The sequence below is a fragment of the Phoenix dactylifera genome, chromosome 11, assembly GCF_051530095.1.
Source record: "Phoenix dactylifera cultivar Ajwa chromosome 11, Ajwa_hap1_PhDact_Kaust_v1.1, whole genome shotgun sequence".
Taxonomy (NCBI): Eukaryota; Viridiplantae; Streptophyta; class Magnoliopsida; order Arecales; family Arecaceae; genus Phoenix; species Phoenix dactylifera.
In genome coordinates this window covers 27,712,033-27,731,749 of record NC_143200.1, presented here as the reverse complement: position 1 = coordinate 27,731,749, position 19,717 = coordinate 27,712,033, and the positions used below count along the sequence as shown (strand labels likewise).

Here is a 19,717-nt window from a genome sequence, read left to right as displayed (position 1 = left end):
CACAGCTACCATCAATTCCTTCCATCAGGGCTCTCCATACCCTCAACTAAAGCCGATCATAAGCTGAGTTTAAGCATACAACATATCAATTTTAAATAAATCTGATCTTAGGCCCAGCTAACAATAGGCCCAACGTCTAGCCCATAATCAACCTTATCCTCTATCCTCAACTCTACCTACGCACCATTAGCAGTTTTTTGGTGCTTCTTTTTTACTTGGACATTGAAAAGTGCCATATGGTGGCAGAAAGGGTGGTGCGGGCTTTATAATCAAGGGTCCAGACTCTAGAGTGGTTGTAGCTGATGGGTGCCAAATCTTTAATATTTCTGTTCATAGGACAGAGCTAAGGGCAGTTTGGGTTGGTCTATATCATGCCTGGTATGTTCTACGGACTAACGCAGTCCTGCTCGAGGATAATTGGCTATAGTGATCGACTGAATCTAGGGGTGCACGAGTGCCATGGTTGGTTGCCGCCCATTGCTCTCGAATATTTAAACTATGATAGGTAGAGACGTTGCTTTTCAGGCTAAGCATGTCTATAAGAAGGCCAATGGAGCTACAGATTGGGTGGCTTCGTATGTAGCAAACTACTATGAGGGAGTTTTCTGGTTTGGTGAAAAGGAGTTGCTTGGAGTGCTTCATGACTTATTACATTTTGATTTTTTGGATATATTTATACTAGAAGTATACGAGTCATCCATTATAAAAAAAATATATATTGAAAAGTATAAGCACTAGTGGGCTAGATTCTGAAATTTATCACACCGTCTGCTCCTCCACCATCATCTGGTGCAATCTCTCCTAGACAAAAAATTATATCATATATGATGTGCACCATAGAGTCATGCACGTGGATAATTATAAGCACTCGTTTCTGTAGCGGTGCGCTGATACGAGCATTTGATAAACGATATTTATGTAAACGAGCGGTTGTAATTGGCAGGGTGTAAGGTTGAATGGTGGGTCTAAGTTCTCTTTGCAGATGTTTTCCTCCGACTACCCTTCTTACATGCCGTAGCATTTCCTTTGGCTTCCATCTCCCCCACCCCTCTTCATTTTCGCGAATTCAATCCCCCTTCTTAGAGGCCAAACCCCAAAACTCCTTATTCCCATATCCCTCCTCATCCTAGCCTTCTTTTTTTTTTTTTTTTGTGTTAAGGCGGATGGATCATACTTGACAAGTATGGATATACCCAATAAAATAGAAAAATAAAATACCTCGGAGTGTCCGGGACAACTCTCCATCTCCAGCCTATAGGGTACTACCGGAGTAATTGACTACATAAGCAGCCACCCAGTCCGCACCCCTATTAGCTTCACGGAACATATGTTTGGCCTGAATTGCCCCTCCAGCCTCCACCATTATCCAGATATCTTGGAGCAAAAAGTGGGCACTACCATCATCCTAGCCTTTTTTTTTTTTTTTTGCTAGTGCGGGTCGATCATACTCGGCGAGAGCGGATAGACCCAATAAAGTCGAAAAATAAAATACCTCGGAGTGCCAAGGGCAACTCCCCATCACCAAGCCATAAGGTGTCTCCGGAGTGACAAGCTACAAACGCAGCTACCCAATCCGCAGCACCGTTACCTTCACGGTAAATATGCGTGGCCTGAAAGGCCCATCCATCCCTCGCCATGGCCCAGATATCCCGGAGCAGGGGATGGTCACACCCGCCACCCCTCGGACCCCCCTGGATCCAACTAATAACGGTGGCTGAGTCGCCCTCCAGGATGATAGACCTAGCCCGTAGGACGCATCGGGCATAGCGAACGCCCGCCCAGGCTGCACTCAGCTCCGCACATGGAACCGACGTATCAAATAACTGACTGCCACCAGCAGCCACGACCCTGGCAGACGGATCCCGAATAACAAAACCCGCGCCTCCCCTCAAACCACCATCCAGAACAGACCCATCAAAGTTGACCTTAAGGAAACTCGGGGGTGGGGGTTCCCAGGTGAAAAACACCGTACGGGATACTGATGAGGCAGGGTGGGAACCCCAGATGTCCCGAGCTATCAAGGTCCCTCCAACAGGACTAGTCGAACACAGCTCAGCCGCCCGAGCGCAAGCACTCTCGACCACGAATCGCAGTGACATGCGTCGTTCACCAAACAGGCGAGCGTTCCTGGCCAGCCAAATCTGGTAGGCAAGACAGCTCGCTCGAATAGCCGCCTGACGAAGCACTGGGGACCCCGATGCCTGACGCATGGTCTGTAGGAACACATCCCTGCATCGCCATACCCCATGTGGGACCCCTGCCAGACGCCAAGTAGCCCTAGCCCATGTGCACCGAAATAGGGCGTGGTCCACCGTCTCGGTCGCACCACAAGCCCCACACACCAGTGGGATCCTCACACCCCGACCGCCGAGAACAGCACTCGTAGGAAGACGGTCCCAGGCCACCTTCCAGAGGAACAACGCTACCCTCGGATGGAGCCCCAATCGCCAAATCCAGGCACAATCCGGCCCTGGCTCACTACCTCGCCTAAGGAGACGGGAAAGGTCACCCATCCTAACCCGGGACCTGGTCGAGGAGCTCCACACACGAACATCAGGTCCGCCACTCTGTGGTAGAGGGAGTGAGCGAACCCGCTCCGCCAAGTACTGCCCGAAGAACCTGGCCAACCGAGTCTCATCCCAGCCAGCCACCCCGGGAGTCATGAGATCACAGACTCGAAGACCCTCCCCAGCCTCAACACTAACCGTAGTCGGCCAAAGCCGCAAAGGAAGGCCGTCGACCCATGGGTCCCTGGCAACATCGATACTACACCCGTCGCCGATCAACCATCGGGTGTGACTAGACACTAGCGGCAAATACCCCGCAATCTCGCGCCATAGAAAAGAGCAGCTCCGCCCTCCTCGGGCCCAGCCCACTGGGCCAGGCCGTCCATAGCGGCTAGTGATGATCCGACTCCAGAACCCCCGCGGCTCCAGAATGACTCGGGCGGCATGCCGGGCAAGGAGCAGCTCTCGTCTCTCGAGGAGAGATACCACCCCTAAACCACCCTCGCTGAGGGGAAGGCATATGCTTTCCCACGCCACCAGGTGCACCCCCCGTCCTCCTCCATGTGAGCCCCATAGGAAACCCCGAAAAAGTTGCTCAATCTTCAGTAGAACAGACTTTGGCACCACCGTATTTGCCATAAGATAGACGGGCATAGAGCTCAAAACTGATCGAATCAGCGTGACTCTGCCCATCATCGACAGGGATGCTGCCCGCCACCCCTCTAGTCTACCCAGAACCCGCTGCACCAGTCCAGTACACTCGGACACACGCAATCTCCTGCCCGAGATCGGAACGCCCAGATAGGTCCAGGTACCATCCTGCTCGGGCATCTCCAGAATCCTTCGGATCCCCCGTCGGACCGCAAGTGTCGTACCAGGGCTAAAGGAAATGGAGGATTTCTGGACATTCACTCTCTGACCAGATACAAAGCAATAAGCAGCCAAAACCCTCCTGATGGTCTGAGCATCCACAACGCGGGCCCTAGTCATGAGGAGGCAGTCATCAGCAAAAAGTAAATGTGATATCGGCTGGGCCCCAGGAGTTGGGACGTAGGCCCCAAGCTCACCGGCAGCACATACATCCCGCAGCGAGCGAGATAAGACATCAGAACAAATAATAAACAAGTATGGAGATAACGGGCATCCCTGCCGAAGCCCCATAGTAGATCTGAAGAAAGGAGATGGGGAACCGTTGACTAAGATAGAAAACCTCGGTCCCCGAACACACCCCATAACCCACCTAATCCATGTCTCATGGAACCCCAAACTCTCCAAGGCTAACCTAAGAAAGCTCCACCTGATTCTATCGTAAGCACGTTCCATATCCAGTTTAACAGCCATCAGGCAATGTCGCTTCGGGGCCCGTCGAAGATCCCACATCATCTCTTGGGCCACCATGACATTGTCTGAAATATTCCTACTACCCACAAAAGCACCCTGCTCGGGACAGATAATGTCAGCAAGGAAGGGCTTCATACGAACCATGAGTATTCTGGCGACAACTTTATATAAAGTTGTACACAGACTAATCAGCCTAAAATGGCTCGGCTCGACCGCATTCTGACGCTTAGGTATAAGAGTGACGAAAGTGGCCTTCCAATCGTCAGGCATCCCAGCCCGCCTAAAGAAACACAAGACCGCTTCCACCACTGCACTCCGAACGATACCCCAATATCTACGGAAAAAGAAAGGTGGAAAGCCATCTGGGCCCGGAGCTCTATCCTCCCCTAGAGCCCAAATGGCCTCACGCACCTCTCCCTCCGTAACTGGTCGAACCAACATAGCGTTCTCGGTCATACCAATTTGGGACTCAACCCTCGGGAGCTGGCCCGCAACATAAGACCCACTGTCCTCCGTCCAACGAGATCGAAAGAAATCGAGCAGAATACGGCTGATATCTGAATCGCCCTCCACCCGATGGCCCTGGTCATCCTGCAAAGACCGGATCATATTCCGCTGCCTTCTGATGACCGTTGAGCGGTGAAAGAAACTAGTGTTCCGATCACCCTCTCTGACCCACTGGATTCTGGATTTCTGTCTCCAGAAGATTTCATGTTGACGCAGGATCGAGTGATGAGAGGCGAGCAGTCCCCGGAGGCTAACCATATCGGCCTCAGGGAGCACACCCACCTGATCTTCTCTTCCTTGAAGGTCGGCAATCGCGGCCTCCACACCTTCCAATTTCCTAAAGATATCACCCACAACCTCACGATTCCACCGCCGCAGCCGTCGCTTAGTCAGTTCCAATTTACGTGAGACCCTCTGTATGGCGTCGCCGCGAACCGGCAGACCCCAAGCTCCTCGGACAATGTCCCAGGATTGAGGGATAGACAGCCAAACCTTCTCGAAGCAGAAGGGGCACTGATCATCCTAGCCTTTTGGTGGCACGAAAACTACACGAGTAGGCAGAGGAAGCAGTCCTACAATAAATAGCTTTACTTCTTTCCCAGTGAATTTCAGCACAAATTTCTCCATAAAATTTGATTTGATTACAAAATCCTTAGCGTTTGGAGTAACAATAATATGAATAGAAGAACCTCGTTGAACCTCAAACCAAAAACAAAACTACAGATCCCTAGAACAATCCATCCATCTCAGTTTCCAGTTACACCGTGTGAAATTATACATAAAGATGGGGTTTTAAATTGCTAGAATCCTCTTCAAGATCCCCTTTGCACATCTCGTCTGTCATCGGCTTTCCGACAGCCAAATATAGGCGTTTGCGAACCAATTTGAGATCTGAAAAAGACTGATGCATTATTTTTTTAAAATTTTTTTTTGCTAAAGCGGGTAGATTATACTTGACGAGTACGGATGCATCTAATAAAGTCAGAAAAAAAATGCTTCAGAGTGCTTAGGGTAACTCTTCATCTCCAGCCTACAAGGTGCTATCGAAATGACTGGCCACATAAGCAGCCATCCAATCCGCAGCTATATTGGCTTCTCGAAAAACGTGCTTGGCCTGGAATGCTCCTCCGTCCCTCAACATTGCCTAGATATCTCAAAGCAATGGGTGATTGCTTCCGTTACCCCTTAGACCCCCATGGATCCAACTGAAGAGGATTGTCATGTTAACCTCAGCAAAGCATGCTGGTCTAGTTTCTGTGCCGGCGGTGGGATGAGACCAAAAGCAGCAAAAAGAAATTTTGCAATCAGTGTGAAGGGATAAGGTGGGAAGGGAAGGATCGAAGTAGGCAGCGCAGAGGGCAGGGGAGGAGTCGTTGCAGCCAGAGGGGAGGAGACGAGGGAGGTAGGAGGCGACAACGTCGGAGGAGGGGAGGACGAGGGAGATGCAGGTGAAAAGGTGTATCGAAGGATTCCCCAGGCAGAGATCCACAAGCTTTCGAAAGGCAACGGAGTTCCACGAGATGCACGAAGTTTCAACTAGCATCCAGGACTTTTCTTGTTTTATGAGAGCCCGATCTTTTGATTTTTTTAAGATAAAGTTTGATGGCAGCATTTCTGAAGATAAAAGCAGAGGAAGAGTGGACTTCGTGATTAGAGATCAAGACTCCAAATTTATTGCCGTCGGGGTCGGTACATCTTTGACGAGTCTATCATTGCTGTAGAGCTGCGAGCTACATGAGAGAGCATCACTCATGTTAGGCTACGTCTGGGTGCAGATTGTGTTTATCTTAAAGATGATTGGGTTACGATATCGACTAGATTCAGGGCGAGGCTAGCTAGGTTGACCGACATCTGCTGAGGCATTTGCAGACTTGCGGAAGGATGGCTTTTTCTTGGGCTATTTATGTCTTTTTGAGAGTTGAGCATTATTGTTGACTAGGTAGTCGAACAATTCATGTATTTTTTTCTCAAAAAGTTTTGAGTCTGCTCCTCTTTATTCTTATCACCTTAGCCTTTCTCATGTCTTCGGGTGTACTCTTGCATGTTTAATGTGAGTTGCCATTGTACCTTAAAAGAAAGAAGAAAAAAAAACAGCGCCGCCTTTGGTCATGATGGGGCGGTTCACGGCGGACTTGAATGGGTGGGAGGAGAGGAATCGTGATTGGCAGGGTGCGATTCATGGACCCGCACCTTTCTCATCTAATCTGGTTAATTATGGACTCGGGCCCGACTAAAGGTGGCTTGGCGACTGCGCTTCCGTCCCATCTCGGTTATCGCATCTCAAAGCGCGAGGGGGAGTAGATCCGATGCTTAGCGACACATCGAACGATGAAGTAATGGGATCTCGGCACGAACCTCTCATAGCCCCGCGTTGAAAGCAAAGGTTCTTCCGTCTCCGTACCGGTAGGGGCGTCAATGGAAGAAGAGAAGGCCGCCGCGTACTACGATGAGCTCACCCGGAAGGGAGAGGGTGCCGCCCGATTCAAACGAGGCCTTGGCTACTCCTCCTCCTCCGCCTCCGATTCCTTTCCCTCTAAATCCTCTACCTCCGCTTCTCTCTTCTCCAGCTTCATCCGCGCCTCCAGCCCCGGAAAGGCCGCGGAGCTCGAGAAGCAATCCGTCCTCGAGAACATCCACAACAAGCTCATCAAGGACCGCCGCCGCCGCTCCCCTTCCCCTCCACCTGACCGCGATCGAGGTGGCCGCAGGAGCAGCGACAGAGACGACCGCCGTTCCGTTGGCTCCCGGCATCCCCGGTCCTCCAGCAGGGAGAGGCGCAGGGAAAGAGACAGGAGCCGTAGCCCGAGGCAAAGGCACCGATCCCGTGAGAGGGAGGAGAGAAGGCATAGGTCTCGGAGCCCTTTGAGAGAGGAAGAAGGAAGAAGAGGCAGACATCGAGACAGGGATAGGGATTGGCCCCGCCGGAGCAGCAGGCGTAGTAGGAGCCGGTCACCTCATAGGTCCGCCCGCAGTGGAGATCGAGATAGAGGAGGTCACGAGAGGGAGAAGGGTAGCCCCCAGCGTAAGAGCTCAAAGAACAAGAGTGCAAGCACTGATTATTCGAAGCTTATTGAGGGTTACTCTCAGATGGTGAGTTTTCCTTTTTTTTTTCCATGTTTTTTGGTGGTTTTCTCGTTTCTTTCTTCAATTTCTTGTGCACTTTCTTGACCGTCTCATCTAAGTAATTATCTTTTTCGTGTAACAACAGACTAGATTTGAGTCTCCGAACAAGAATAGATCCGACGATGCTTTCATTATACTCTGTGGTTATGGTTTTTCCCTCTTTCTTCTTCATCCTTCTGCACTATTTTAGCCTAACTTATATATTAGTGTTCTTTACCCCCTTCGCCCTTCACCTTGATTGGACTTCATGTGATGGCTATCTAATGCATCTATGAATGTCAGTCCATTCGTCATGTTCTTTACTTCTTTCAGCCAGTGCCATCCAGACTGTACATTTGAAACGAACAACAGTTCCGTCAAAGCATCATAGAAATTGGAACTAAACGGATGGCTTGGATTACATCTAGATTTACAGATAAATGGTGCAAGCTGAGGTCGTCAGATAACCTCCTAAATCTCCAAAAGACTGATTGATGTGCTTATCTTGATTACTTGTGATCATTTGCCTTGGCGCATAAGTTTATTACTAATGTTCCTATTGTGAGGACCTGTGCATGCGTGTGATTAGTCCCACATCGGTTATTCGCCGAGATAATTTTGAATACTTATACAGGACTAAGAAACCTAAAAAGTACCTTTCAGCTAGCTATTTTAGGTAAGGTCCCGAGTTGTGATAAATAGTATTAGAGCGAACTTGGCCCATAGCATATGTGGACTAAGGAACACTGCAACCCGGCTTTATGGAGGCTGACCACGGGCCTATCGTGGTGCTTATGATTAAATTTGAATGGATTTGAACCCTCAGCTTGACGAAAACGTTAGGATTTGAATGGAAGAAGTATGTGAGGACCTGTGTGGGCATGCATTTAGTTTTACATCGGTTATTCGCCGAGGTGATCTTAGGTACTTATATAAAACTAAAGAATCCAAAAAAATACCTTCCGGCTGGTCTTTTTGGGTGAGGTCATGGGTTGTGACAACTATATATGCAAGATTTATGTATATAAGGTATACTTATTGGCATACTTTTGTTGACATGGGAGAAAATCTATATTTCATGAATTCGCAAAAACTACGCTTACTTTTGATGTAGTCTAAAACATTCTTGAGTGATGCTTTTATATTTCTAGCATTGTATGCATCTATTCCAAAATCTCTCTCTCTCTCTCTCTCTCTCTCTCTCTCTCTCTCTCTCTCTCTCTCTCTTTCTGTTTCTGTGAGAAGAGATTATCATGTCCCAAAAAAAAATAGTTGATGCCATTTTTATCCATTGCATGAGCTCAAGCTTGGGATGGGATGCCATGGTGGCATGATTCATAGCATATGATTACATGGTGAAAGAACACTCCCATGAGACACTAGGACATGAGTAGTTAGTCCTTGCATTTTGTGCTACTCAATAATATATATCTGCTGTATTTTTTCATTGGAAAAAGATCAGCCCAATCTCTTTCTGTTGGTCGCAGTATTTTGAAAGACCAGTATCTCTGTTGGTCACAATATTTTGATGGGAAATTTTGCAAATTCTAATTTATATTTCTCTGTTGGCATACCCTGGTCAGATGATGTGCAAGTCCCTCATTACAACCTTACACCCTTCCTAAGCCACCAAGGAATGGATGAAGAGTTATGGGTGGTATCTTCCCCTAACTCTCAGGCAACAATTGATCTATCAATTGCAACCAAAACTGAAGGTGCAATGATAGCATTATTTCATACTTGTACAACCTAAACCACCTGATATGAGCTGATGATATTGGCAGCATCCAGTCTGGTGTTATACACTTATATGTATCATTCTGATAGTCATCTACATATCTTTTTTGCAGTCTTGACATAATTGAATTCCTTTCTAGTCTAGGTAGATCATGCCTTTGATGTTGAATGAGTAAGTGCAGAATGCATTCTGTTTCTCTAATCGGCGAAAAAACATACATAATTTTAGCTTGATCTATTTTTCCTTTGTTCTTTCTTTAACTTCACTATAACGGGCTATTACGGGCTATTATGCAATACACTATGAGAGTTATTTTCTTTTGTTGAAAACTCAGGCCTTTGTATACTTTTCTTTTTACTGTTGTGATTAATAATGATATGATGCTGACCTATTTATTTCTTGACAGGCACCTGCTGAGAGAGTTAAAGCAAAGATGAAGCTTCAGCTCTCAGAAACTGGTATCATTGTTTCTTTTCTTTTTATTTTCATGCTTTGTATTCTTACCCTCTAAAGCTTTCCTGTCACACGCTGTTAATTGCACCAAATATCTTGTTGATTGTCATGCATTATGTTAGTTAAGTTCTATTTTATGCTACCAAACAAGAAGAAATAATGAAAGTTTTCTAAACCTAAATTCATGTTTGTGAGTATTTTGAAATCTTGATGGCCTCTTTCATGAAATTTTAATATCCTTAATGCTGAAGCCAGGAAAATTCTACCACTCATTGTGAGATAATGGTTCTTGCTTTGGTTTCATTTCTATTATTCTAAGCTCTGCATGTTATTCTTACAGTTAAGTGCTTTTTCTTTTACCGGTTCAAGCATTAACAGTTTCAAGATCTTTAAGATGTATGAAATGATCAAGTTGCTCTATAAATATATAATTGCCTAGCAACCTTTTGTAGGGTCATTTATTACATTATTCTAATATCAACATATAAAAGTGCTTTTACAAGGGAATGTATGCTGATACGTTATACAATCATATCAAAATTAAGCTGTAATCCCTTGAATTCACTTTTTTGTATTCATTTCTGATTTGATTGATATGAGCGCTAGATTTCACAATCACACCAATGGGAGGATATGAGCGCTAAATTACACCTCTTCTCATATATACATGCTTTATAGTTCTTTTTTATCCTATTATGCATTTCTAGGAGAAGTTATAGTTTGGTAGAGGAATGAAGAGACAACATAGGGTGGGAATGTGTATGTAACCACCCATACAATTCAGGAATGATCAGAACAAGAGTGATAGATGTATTTGAGCACTTTAATTCCAGGGAAGAAATTAACCTGAACTCATCATGTGCTCCGATGTGCCTGAGTCCATTCACCGAACAAGAAATTTTTGGTGAAGTGAACATCTTAGACTATACAATGTTATGTGAAGCTCTGGTTGAAGGTTGCTTGATGTGAAGCATGGTTGAAATTTTGCATAGTCTTCTTTGGACAACTCAAGAGTTCCCTAAGTGGATGCATCTGATGGAGTAGTTTTGGATCCATAGGTGTCCTGGTGATTTGCTGCAGTTCCACTAAGATTTTTAGAAAGTATCAGCTGTATGATTTGGTAAACTACAATATGAACACTTTATTTCTGGTATCCATATATCTGATAGTGCACCTCTCATCAACTCTAAATGTTGCATGACCAGACGACAATCTCTCCATGCGAGATAGTTTGCTACTATTGGAAGCACAAGCACACTTTACCAACTTGTTCAGCCAATTGGTCACTCTATTTGGTTCACTCTATTATATTTATCAGGAAGTTCTCTGATATGTCTCACTGCTACGTGTTCTCACGAATGCTTTTCTCATGGAAAACATTGTCAATGTTGGTATAAGATAGACCCAAGATTTTTATTTTTATCTATTAGCTTTTAGGATTCTTAAAGTGCAAAAGAATTAACCAGAACTTAGGCATGGTTTTCAGCTGGAAAGGAATAGGACCAACAGAATGGATTTTCACTAGCAATTATGAAATAAATATTAACACATGGAAATAATAGGATTTATGGTTTTTAAGAGGATTTTCTGCTGACTTGCTCTTTGGTGTCTTTTATATACCCAAAAATGTTGATTTACATAGATTCAATCCATAGTGCAGTTGACTAGAGATGACTTTTCAGGTTTTTTTTTTTCAATTGTCAGTAGGTAGTCCGGCAATATGTAGCTGAAATATTTGTAGCTTTTCTATCAAACTGGTACTTTTGACTTAACACTATTGCTATGTATCAGCTATTCTTAAGTTTTTGCCCCCTAACTTCGGTATGTAAAATTTAAAATATGCCATGCATAGAGGTATTAATTCTATTCACTAGGAACCTGATTGTACTCAAAAGTGCATTAGACTGTTCATTTTGATAGCTTCCATCAAATGTAATTGCTGGCCCTCATATATCAGACTGGTATCTTAATGTCTTAAGTTCTTAACATTATTGCCATTTATCACCTATTCTTAAGTGTTTGCCCCCTAACTTTGAAACATGAAATTTGAAATATGCCACAGGTAGAAGTATTAATTCCAGTCACTAGGAACCTGAGTGTACTCAAAAGTGCATTAGACTGTTCATTTTGATAGCTTCCATAAAATGTAATTGCCGGCCCTCATATATCAGACTGGTATCTCAATGCCTTAAGTTCTTAATATTATTGCTATGTTTCACCTATTCTTAAGTGTTTTACCCCCTAACTTTGAAACGTGAAATTTGAAACATGCCACAGGTAGAAGTATTAATTCCAGTTACTAGGAACCTGATTGTGCTCAAATGTGCATTAGACTGTTCATTTTGATAGCTTCCATCAAATGTAATTTCTGGCCCTCTTATGGTCTGGAATCTATTGCAGCGGTAATAAGGTGATATAATGCTTCTTAAAGATGATCTTTGACGTCAAATTTTGTTCTCTTGCAGCTGCAAAGGATACAACTAGGGGCATGAACACTGGATGGGAAAGGTTTGATTTCAACAAGGATGCCCCGCTTGATGATGATGACGAAATTGAAGGTTAGTTTAGCTTCTCCTTGCAATTATCTTAATTATGATTACATAAGATGATTTGAATGATCAGTCCACAGCAAATTAGCCAATACTCTGGCATGTGTGTGATTGTGCATGCATGCATGTCTGGATATTTGTCTGCATGTGCGCATGCATGTTGTATGTGTTGTTGGAATCGGTGGGTCAAATATGCAATGGAAAATAAAGTTTGGACCACATGGTCATGTCTTTAAACTAGGTCCATCAAATAACCCCAAAGGATAGATAATTATGATTTTTTTCCTGTACTGTCATTGAAACTGACTCCAAAATTGTTATTAAAAGAATTTCTATTAAATATGTCAGAAAATGGTTAGGCAAACCTGGATCCAAGTATTTTAGACCCTAGGCTGCATTACCCTGGACTGTTGCCTTTCTGGCAGAATTTGTTAGGTTAGGCATTTCTCAGGGTTGAGGATTACAGTGCTACTTTGGACTTTCTGGCGTCACGCAGGCGGGTTATCAGAACTCTACAAAAATTGTGTGCTACTATATTATCCATGCCATCTTTAATCACTTAATTTCAGCATTATATTGGTGTTTATCACTCTGATAGGCATAATATATGCCAACGTGCAGTTATATGGGCTTGTGCCCTGTTCTCATAAGTTCTTTGTCCAACTGCGCAGAAAAGCCTTATTACCGTTTGGAACAATTTCTGGCATTTTGCAAGTCTGTATTCTTCTTATAAACTTGATTAAAAAATTGTTATATATAGTAAATACCTTCTAAATTATTTTATCTGGCAGAAGATTATTTGTGTGTCCACTAAAATAAAATATAGATGCACCTTAACTTTATTACGTATATATGATGTTTAACATATATAGTACCAATACCATTGCCTTTATTTGCAGTTGCAGATGATGATGCTTCACTGGTCAAGGATATAGGAAAGAGTTTCCGATTTTCTGCAGTTGAGGTACAATTGCTTAGCTTTGTAAATTAGAGATTAAGATGTAAATGATACATTTCCTTTTCAAAACAACTTAGGAGTTCCCTGTCTTTACTATATTGTTCCATAGGCAAAACGGGAGGAAGAACTGAAGGTTGCCCATGATGAGGCCATGTTTGGAGTATCAGCAGCTTCACCACTTCCTGAAATGGGATCTACTGAAGATGGTGATGCAAAAGATGGTAAGGAGACACATGTCAAAGATGCTCTCGTAAGCGATAGGGTGAGACTTTCCTAACCTATTTTGTGTTTTTATGAACAATTGATTCAGATACAGTTGCTTATGCTGCCAATGTCATTGTAGGTGTTTGCCATGCAACAAGGTTCTTGGCGAGATCGAGCTCGTAAATTTAGGAATGATACAGAAAATTGAAATCCATCGTCTCTTAACCGGCACGGGTGCATCATGGAGACAATGAGAGTTCTAGCCGAGAAATCTCAGTGACCCCAGGAAAGGGGACCTCGTGGTGGCGATGCGCTAAAAGAATTTTACAGCTGATGCCATTTGTCAAGCTCTGGGTCATGGAGTGGGTATGCATATGTCAACAGAAACACCTGACAGAAACTCGTTAAACCTGATTGTGAACATGAATTAATGAAAATATCATGTGCCTCAGTTCTTCCCACAAATTCTTTGGGCAGTGATCCTGTGCATCAAATGCGTACCTTGAATGCTGCACATTCTTTTGTTGGAAGGATGAAAGCTTAAGGATGCAGTCTGTCTTAAAGCGTTTGGACCATATTACATGTTCTGCTTCAGGTACATCTTTGAAATGTGGACTGAACCATATTCCATATTTCTCATTTTAATAGAAGTATGATGCCACGATATCCATAGCGTGGGTTGAGATGATATTTTCCAAACCAAATAGGAAAGCGAGCATGTACCAGTTCTTAGCCTGAAGTGATTTTTGCATTAAAAATTGATCTAATTATTGATTTGGCAACTTTCTGTTTTTGCAGAATGATATATATATTTAAGGGGTTCTTGATGATGGTCCTTAGTTCCAAGTACTTGATGGTCAAGTTTGAACAAATATATAATAGATATTCAAAATGTGTGTTAGATATTCAGCAATAGATGTGTTTGATGTTTTGGTAAGGTGTATTATCCACTTCATATTTAGATTTAGGGGTAAAATTGCCCCCAAAAAAATTCTAAAGCATATCATTCTGAAAAAAAGAAGGGATCATTTTTTTTGTAAAATTAATAATTAATAATTTTTTTAATACAAAAATTGCTAGTCTCGAGGTGGTACGTTTGAATCCAAATAGGTCATGCTGCAATTGGGGTACCCCACTCGTTAATTAGAACTTCGGTGGCTTTTGTTTATCTGTTTTCTCGTTCAACACCAAACTTATTTTGAGATATATGCAGACGAATAAATGATAAAACCCGTAGGTGCTTTCAAAATCTATGCAATGGGCGTAATTTTTGCCGTCCTTCTCATCACCCCAAAATTAGCCGTTCTAATGAAAGTGGGACTTTTTGAATAATTTTTCTAGCCCTTATCATCACTTGTACTCATGTTGCCTGTCTGGTTTCATTCTTTTATTCTAGGTTGTCATAAAGTAAACAAACCTTTGTTTGATCTTTTCACAAGTCATAGTGCTACAACATAATTCCACGCATGGTCATTATTTGCCTGATTATTGCACTAATATCTTATAATTAATATTTTTATTATAATACGATCATGATCTGCTTCCATATAACAATTAGGGCTCGTTTGGTTCGCGGAAAATATTTTTCCTCCTAAAAATATTATTTTTGGAAAACAGATTCCTAGGAAGAGGATGCGTTAAAAAGTACTTTTGTCATGTTTGGTTGATCATGGGAAAGTGACAAATTTCCAAAGTGCTTATGTTTGGTTGACCATCCACTTTTTTGGAAAAGTTATGTATAATTCCTATTATGCCCTTAATAAAAATTAGGTTTTTAATGTCTTTTTAATGATTCTTTAATGCTGAATGACCTTTTTGGAAAAAAATAAAAATAGAGTGATTCTCGCCTCATGGGAAAGTTACTTTCCCATATTTCTCATGGAAAAGCTTTTCCATGAAATGTGGGAATCATATTTCCGTGGGAATACAACTTTTTCGTTTCTCTCTTTTGAAAATTCCAACCAAACAAGAAGTGTCTCATTACTTTCATGTTGACCATACTTTCCCCCCTTGTTTTTCCGCGAACCAAACAAGCCCTTATGGTTAGGTGTTATAATAAAAATAGTTTTTGGTAATGACAGTAATGGCCGCTATAAATAATCAGTGTTATCTATAAAACTTTTAATAGGTCAATAAAAAACCTAGTCCGTTACGGTAAAGCATGCTCAAAATCCTCTTAGTCACAGGCAAGGAGCGAATGCGGATATTCTTCAAAAGGTAGGGGGCTGAGTCGTAAATATGTTCCCTAATCGGCGCGGTCTCCGCCCAAAAGCCCTACTATAAAAGGACCACCGAAGCCCGTTTAACTCCCGTTTACCAGCCTTCCCTTTTGGTCCGCTCCATCGTCGGCTCCCTTTCCTCTTTCCGTCGCCTCCCATGGCTTCTTCCCCCGTTAATCGCTGGCTGAGGCCCGAGGTATGCCTCATCCACCTCCTTCCTCTCCCTCCCCCCTTCTCTCTCTTAAACACATTTTTTTTCTTGTTTCCCCTTTGGGATCTCCTTCTCTTTCCCCATGATTCATGAACTGGGACCTGATTTTTGTTTTAAAAAAATATGATTACTAGGTCTATCCACTCTTTGCGGCGGTCGGGGTGGCTGTGGGGATCTGCAGCTTCCAGCTGGTCCGCAACATTTGCATCAACCCTGAAGTGAGGTCAGTTACTGGTTGGATCATTAATTCGACTGCACATCGCATCCATGTTTATAGCTTTTGTCAGTAGTTATCGGCAATTCGTAAAAGTTTAATATCGAGCAGCTTGAGGGTTTAGGTTCACGGGTCACCAATTCAACCTACCCATGGTTCAACTGCAACTGAGTCCTCCTATTTGTAATCGAAATCCTTATTCATCTGTTTCTTCTGTAAGCACACAGCTCCCCTTGACCACAATCGCCTCTATTCCTTTTGAGCCAACCTCCACAACCCCACATCGGTTTTCCTCTAATATCCCTTGTTTCCTTGTCCAAGAAGAGATGGAGGGTTGTTGGATCTCGCTAATTGATGGCAATCTTATCGCCTTCTGGCTTCTGGGTTGACGAAGAAGAGCAAAGGGCTGGAGGAATGTCGGATCTGGCCGATTGTCGGCAATCTTGTTGTCTCTGGTGCCTAAGAAGATAAGAAGAAGAGGTGGAGGGCTGTCGGATCCTGCTTATCAATTATGACCTTGTTTCCTCCAGTGGCTAGTGATGCCACATGAGGACCGGGGGGCTGCTGGCTCTTTCTAGCATCCTTCTCCGACGAAGGCTGAGCCACTGGCAGCTGCTAGTAGCGAGGGCTGAAAAATCCATAAGCAATTGAGGTTTCATTTGAGATGGCACATTAAGCTTTAGTTGATTTCAGCCTTTTTTTTTTTCCCAATTCAAGGATCGACCCAGCCGAGGTCAAGTTGTTGATCTGGATGGTTCGATCGGTTGTACTGCTCGATCAATGACTTTAACAAGTTTTCCCATTTTCCTGGTTTGGGCTGGTGAAAGATCGGATAGATGGAAAACACTGGTTCTAGGTATTTCCATTCTGATTTTATAGGTTCTTTTCACCTCTCAGCAAGATCCTGAATGATGAAGGCTAATGGGAGCTTTGCTTGTCCCAGGGATTTTGGATTCAAATGTTGCTTGCCTAACTGAATCTATGATCCAACAATCCCGAAAAATATTTGGGACTGTCTAAGTTACATCTAGACTTGTATCTTTGCCATTTTACTACCATTTTCTTCAAAAAGAAAAAGGAAGATCCTAAGAGGAAGTGCCCGACATGCATTTTGTTGTATCGGGTAGATGCGGCTATACCTGCTTGGTTGGTAATTGATAATATTTATGGTCAAAGTCAGAGAAAATCAGTGTTGCACGAACGTGTTCTCAAGTTGAAATATGATATGTGTTGGAGAATCTTACTCTGCAATATCAAGAAATCTGGTTATAGGGATTCATCGGGATGATACACACATATATTATCAGTAAAGTTTATAAATCTAATTAGAAGAATGTCATATTTAATCGTTTTATATATCATTGTCAGCATCTCTGGCAGCTTCACCATTTTTAGTACCGATGAGTAGCAGGCCTGAAATTGATCACTTTGTTCTGCTGAATCTTCTCAAACATCACATTCATAGTGCATCTACTGTGATGATTCACATTATTTTGTGTGTTCTTGGCAACATCCTGATCTGCAGCCTTACCTGCCATTTTCGCATGTTATGCAGATTTATTATCCATTTATTCTATTTATTGCTCTTAACAGATACCTCCATGTGCAAGTGTGGTTTCGTGATTAGTTATATGATGTTTTGATTTTGACTATTTTTTTTTTATTCTTTATACCCCTCCATGATTCCATCACAGCAGTCCCTCAATCCTTACTCATATAAGCACTTAAGATTTAGTAATATATTCTTCCATGATTCCATAACCACATTTATCACCTTCAGCCTATTTCATCTATACCACAGTTAATCAGTGAAGACAAAATTTCAAAATTTATGCTCGGTGATGTACAAATACAAAAGTTAGAGAGAATTCCACAGTATGTGGAGATATTCTTCACAACCCTTAATTTTGGTGCATGTATGAAGGATATACAAGGGACCGTCACAATGTATGAGCGAGCTTTTCTTTCTGTACACCAGCCATTAAAATTCACACAGCTTGTCTTGATCATCTGGACCTTTGCCTTTCTTTGATGCAATGCATGTGAAAAACTCCATTTGTACATTGTTTTTCTTCCTTATCTCTATGTTCTTAATTCACCCCCACCTTCATATATGGTGATTTTACCAGGGTCAGCAAGGAAGGCAGGGCTGCAGGAGTGCTGGAGAACCATGCTGAAGGAGAGAAGTATGCTGAACATGGCCTCAGAAGGTTCGTTCGCAACAAAGCCCCTGAGATCATGCCGTCGATCAATAGGTTTTTCGCTGATCCCAAATGAAGCCTATTTGACCAAAATAATGCAAAACATTTATAGTGGTTTTTAGTTGTTACTCTTGTTCAACTTGGATAATAATTGCGCCAAATATGGCCATGAGATTGGACAACGTGTTTGTGATGCTATTGGACCCGTCAAGTTATAATATGAAGTGTTTGTCATGTTGAACATGCATCGTTTTGGTTTTCCTTGAGAAACTTGATGACCTGTGAACAGATGTATATCTATGGTTTGATTTTTTCCCCTTATTTTTTTTTCTGTGCATTCCTTTTATTTTTTTCTAATGAGTTCTTAGTGCGTGTTCAATGATATTGGTAATTTATCTACCATCCGTTTTTCATCTGTAATTCATCCTTAAGGCTGGTGTTTCGCGAGCTCGGTTATCTATTAAAAAAAGTGAATAAAATGAAAGAAAATGAGAAGTTGTTCATGGAGAACTAGTAGGGGAAAAGGCAAGCTTTTTTTCTTCTTCTTAATTCCTGAGACCAAACTCCATGCACAGACTGAGCTGTAGTTACTACAGTAACGAATTCGTGCAACTCTGAGTAGTTCTCTTAAAAAGATAACGGGACAATGGAGCCTGGGTTGAGGGATTGCTTTGTGTTTGGTTGATGAAGACAAAGTAGGGAACGCTGTAGTGATTAGGATTGCCCGAGGCTGACCAACCCGTGGCAAGATCGTGTGGTCCCTTTGCTAGAAGAAGGGCACGAGTTCCCTTCACCACCACTGGATCTGCTCAAGTCTGAAGCATTTCAGACAGGCTTGGACCTGGATTTTAAACTCAACGGGCCGAGATGGGCTTAAAATGCAAGCGTGTAAACAGTCCGGACAGAGGTCTCGGCATTCTATTTTTTTTAAATAAAAAATTTAAAAAGCCCGAGATTCAGCCCAAAATCTGAGTAACTACCAGGCTCGAGGCGAGCCTGAACTTGACATATTTTAGTTATTCATATCTAATTATATATAATTTTTATAATTTTTTATAAGTTTTTTATGACTAATTTAAAAAAATTGCATGCATGTATATACATAGATACTATTTATTGTTGCCGTACCAGTATTTCTTTTACTACATTTATTATTCTTGCTATTCAATACTTATGTGTAATTGAATAAATAGATATATATATGCTATAAAAAAATCTATGCTTTCTCAATTTTATTATTTTTTTTCGAAATTTTGACAAATTTTTATTGGATTTATTTCAAATTCCAAATTATTATAATTTTTGTCGGATACAAATGCTGTTGCTATATTTTTTGTGTGCGAGTGTATGGGCGTAAGACAACACATTTGGTTGCTTGGCACTAGGTGCAGTCTCAGGCCGGGTAGATGCGAGTTAGTGATCAACTGTAAGTTTAGATGTTTAAAATTTTGAACTAAAAATTTTAAAAAGAAATCTTAGATCATATTTGTTATTTTTAATTTTATTTTTTTAA

General features: G+C 42.5%; 2 protein-coding genes across 2 annotated transcripts; both read left to right on the top strand.

Annotated features, from left to right (window-relative positions):
* Window positions 1–6,598: 6,598 nt before the first annotated feature.
* Window positions 6,599–14,063, top strand: LOC103719036 (serine/arginine-rich splicing factor). Its single transcript, XM_008808094.5, has 6 exons — window positions 6,599–7,445; window positions 9,602–9,653; window positions 12,114–12,206; window positions 13,097–13,161; window positions 13,265–13,417; window positions 13,499–14,063. Exons 1-6 carry the CDS (start codon window positions 6,771–6,773, stop codon window positions 13,565–13,567), a joined length of 1,107 nt encoding a protein of 368 aa, XP_008806316.2. The 5' UTR covers window positions 6,599–6,770; the 3' UTR covers window positions 13,568–14,063.
* A 768-nt stretch (window positions 14,064–14,831) lies between these two features.
* Window positions 14,832–18,451, top strand: LOC103719037 (uncharacterized). The gene is made up of 3 exons (XM_008808095.6): window positions 14,832–15,774; window positions 15,924–16,012; window positions 18,133–18,451. The coding sequence occupies exons 1-3, from the start codon at window positions 15,736–15,738 to the stop codon at window positions 18,278–18,280; spliced, it is 276 nt and encodes a 91-aa protein (XP_008806317.2). The 5' UTR covers window positions 14,832–15,735; the 3' UTR covers window positions 18,281–18,451.
* The last annotated feature ends 1,266 nt before the right edge of the window (window positions 18,452–19,717 follow it).

Excerpts from the sequence above, each read along its gene's own strand:
- LOC103719036 (XM_008808094.5), top strand. The coding sequence starts at position 6,771 with ATGGAAGAAGAGAAGGCCGCCGCGTACTACGATGAGCTCACCCGGAAG. Across the intron at positions 7,446-9,601 it reads TTGAGGGTTACTCTCAGATG|GCACCTGCTGAGAGAGTTAA; the intron begins GTGAGTTTTCCT and ends ATTTCTTGACAG. Across the intron at positions 9,654-12,113 it reads GCTTCAGCTCTCAGAAACTG|CTGCAAAGGATACAACTAGG; the intron begins GTATCATTGTTT and ends GTTCTCTTGCAG.
- LOC103719037 (XM_008808095.6), top strand. The coding sequence starts at position 15,736 with ATGGCTTCTTCCCCCGTTAATCGCTGGCTGAGGCCCGAG. Across the intron at positions 15,775-15,923 it reads ATCGCTGGCTGAGGCCCGAG|GTCTATCCACTCTTTGCGGC; the intron begins GTATGCCTCATC and ends TATGATTACTAG. Across the intron at positions 16,013-18,132 it reads TGCATCAACCCTGAAGTGAG|GGTCAGCAAGGAAGGCAGGG; the intron begins GTCAGTTACTGG and ends TGATTTTACCAG.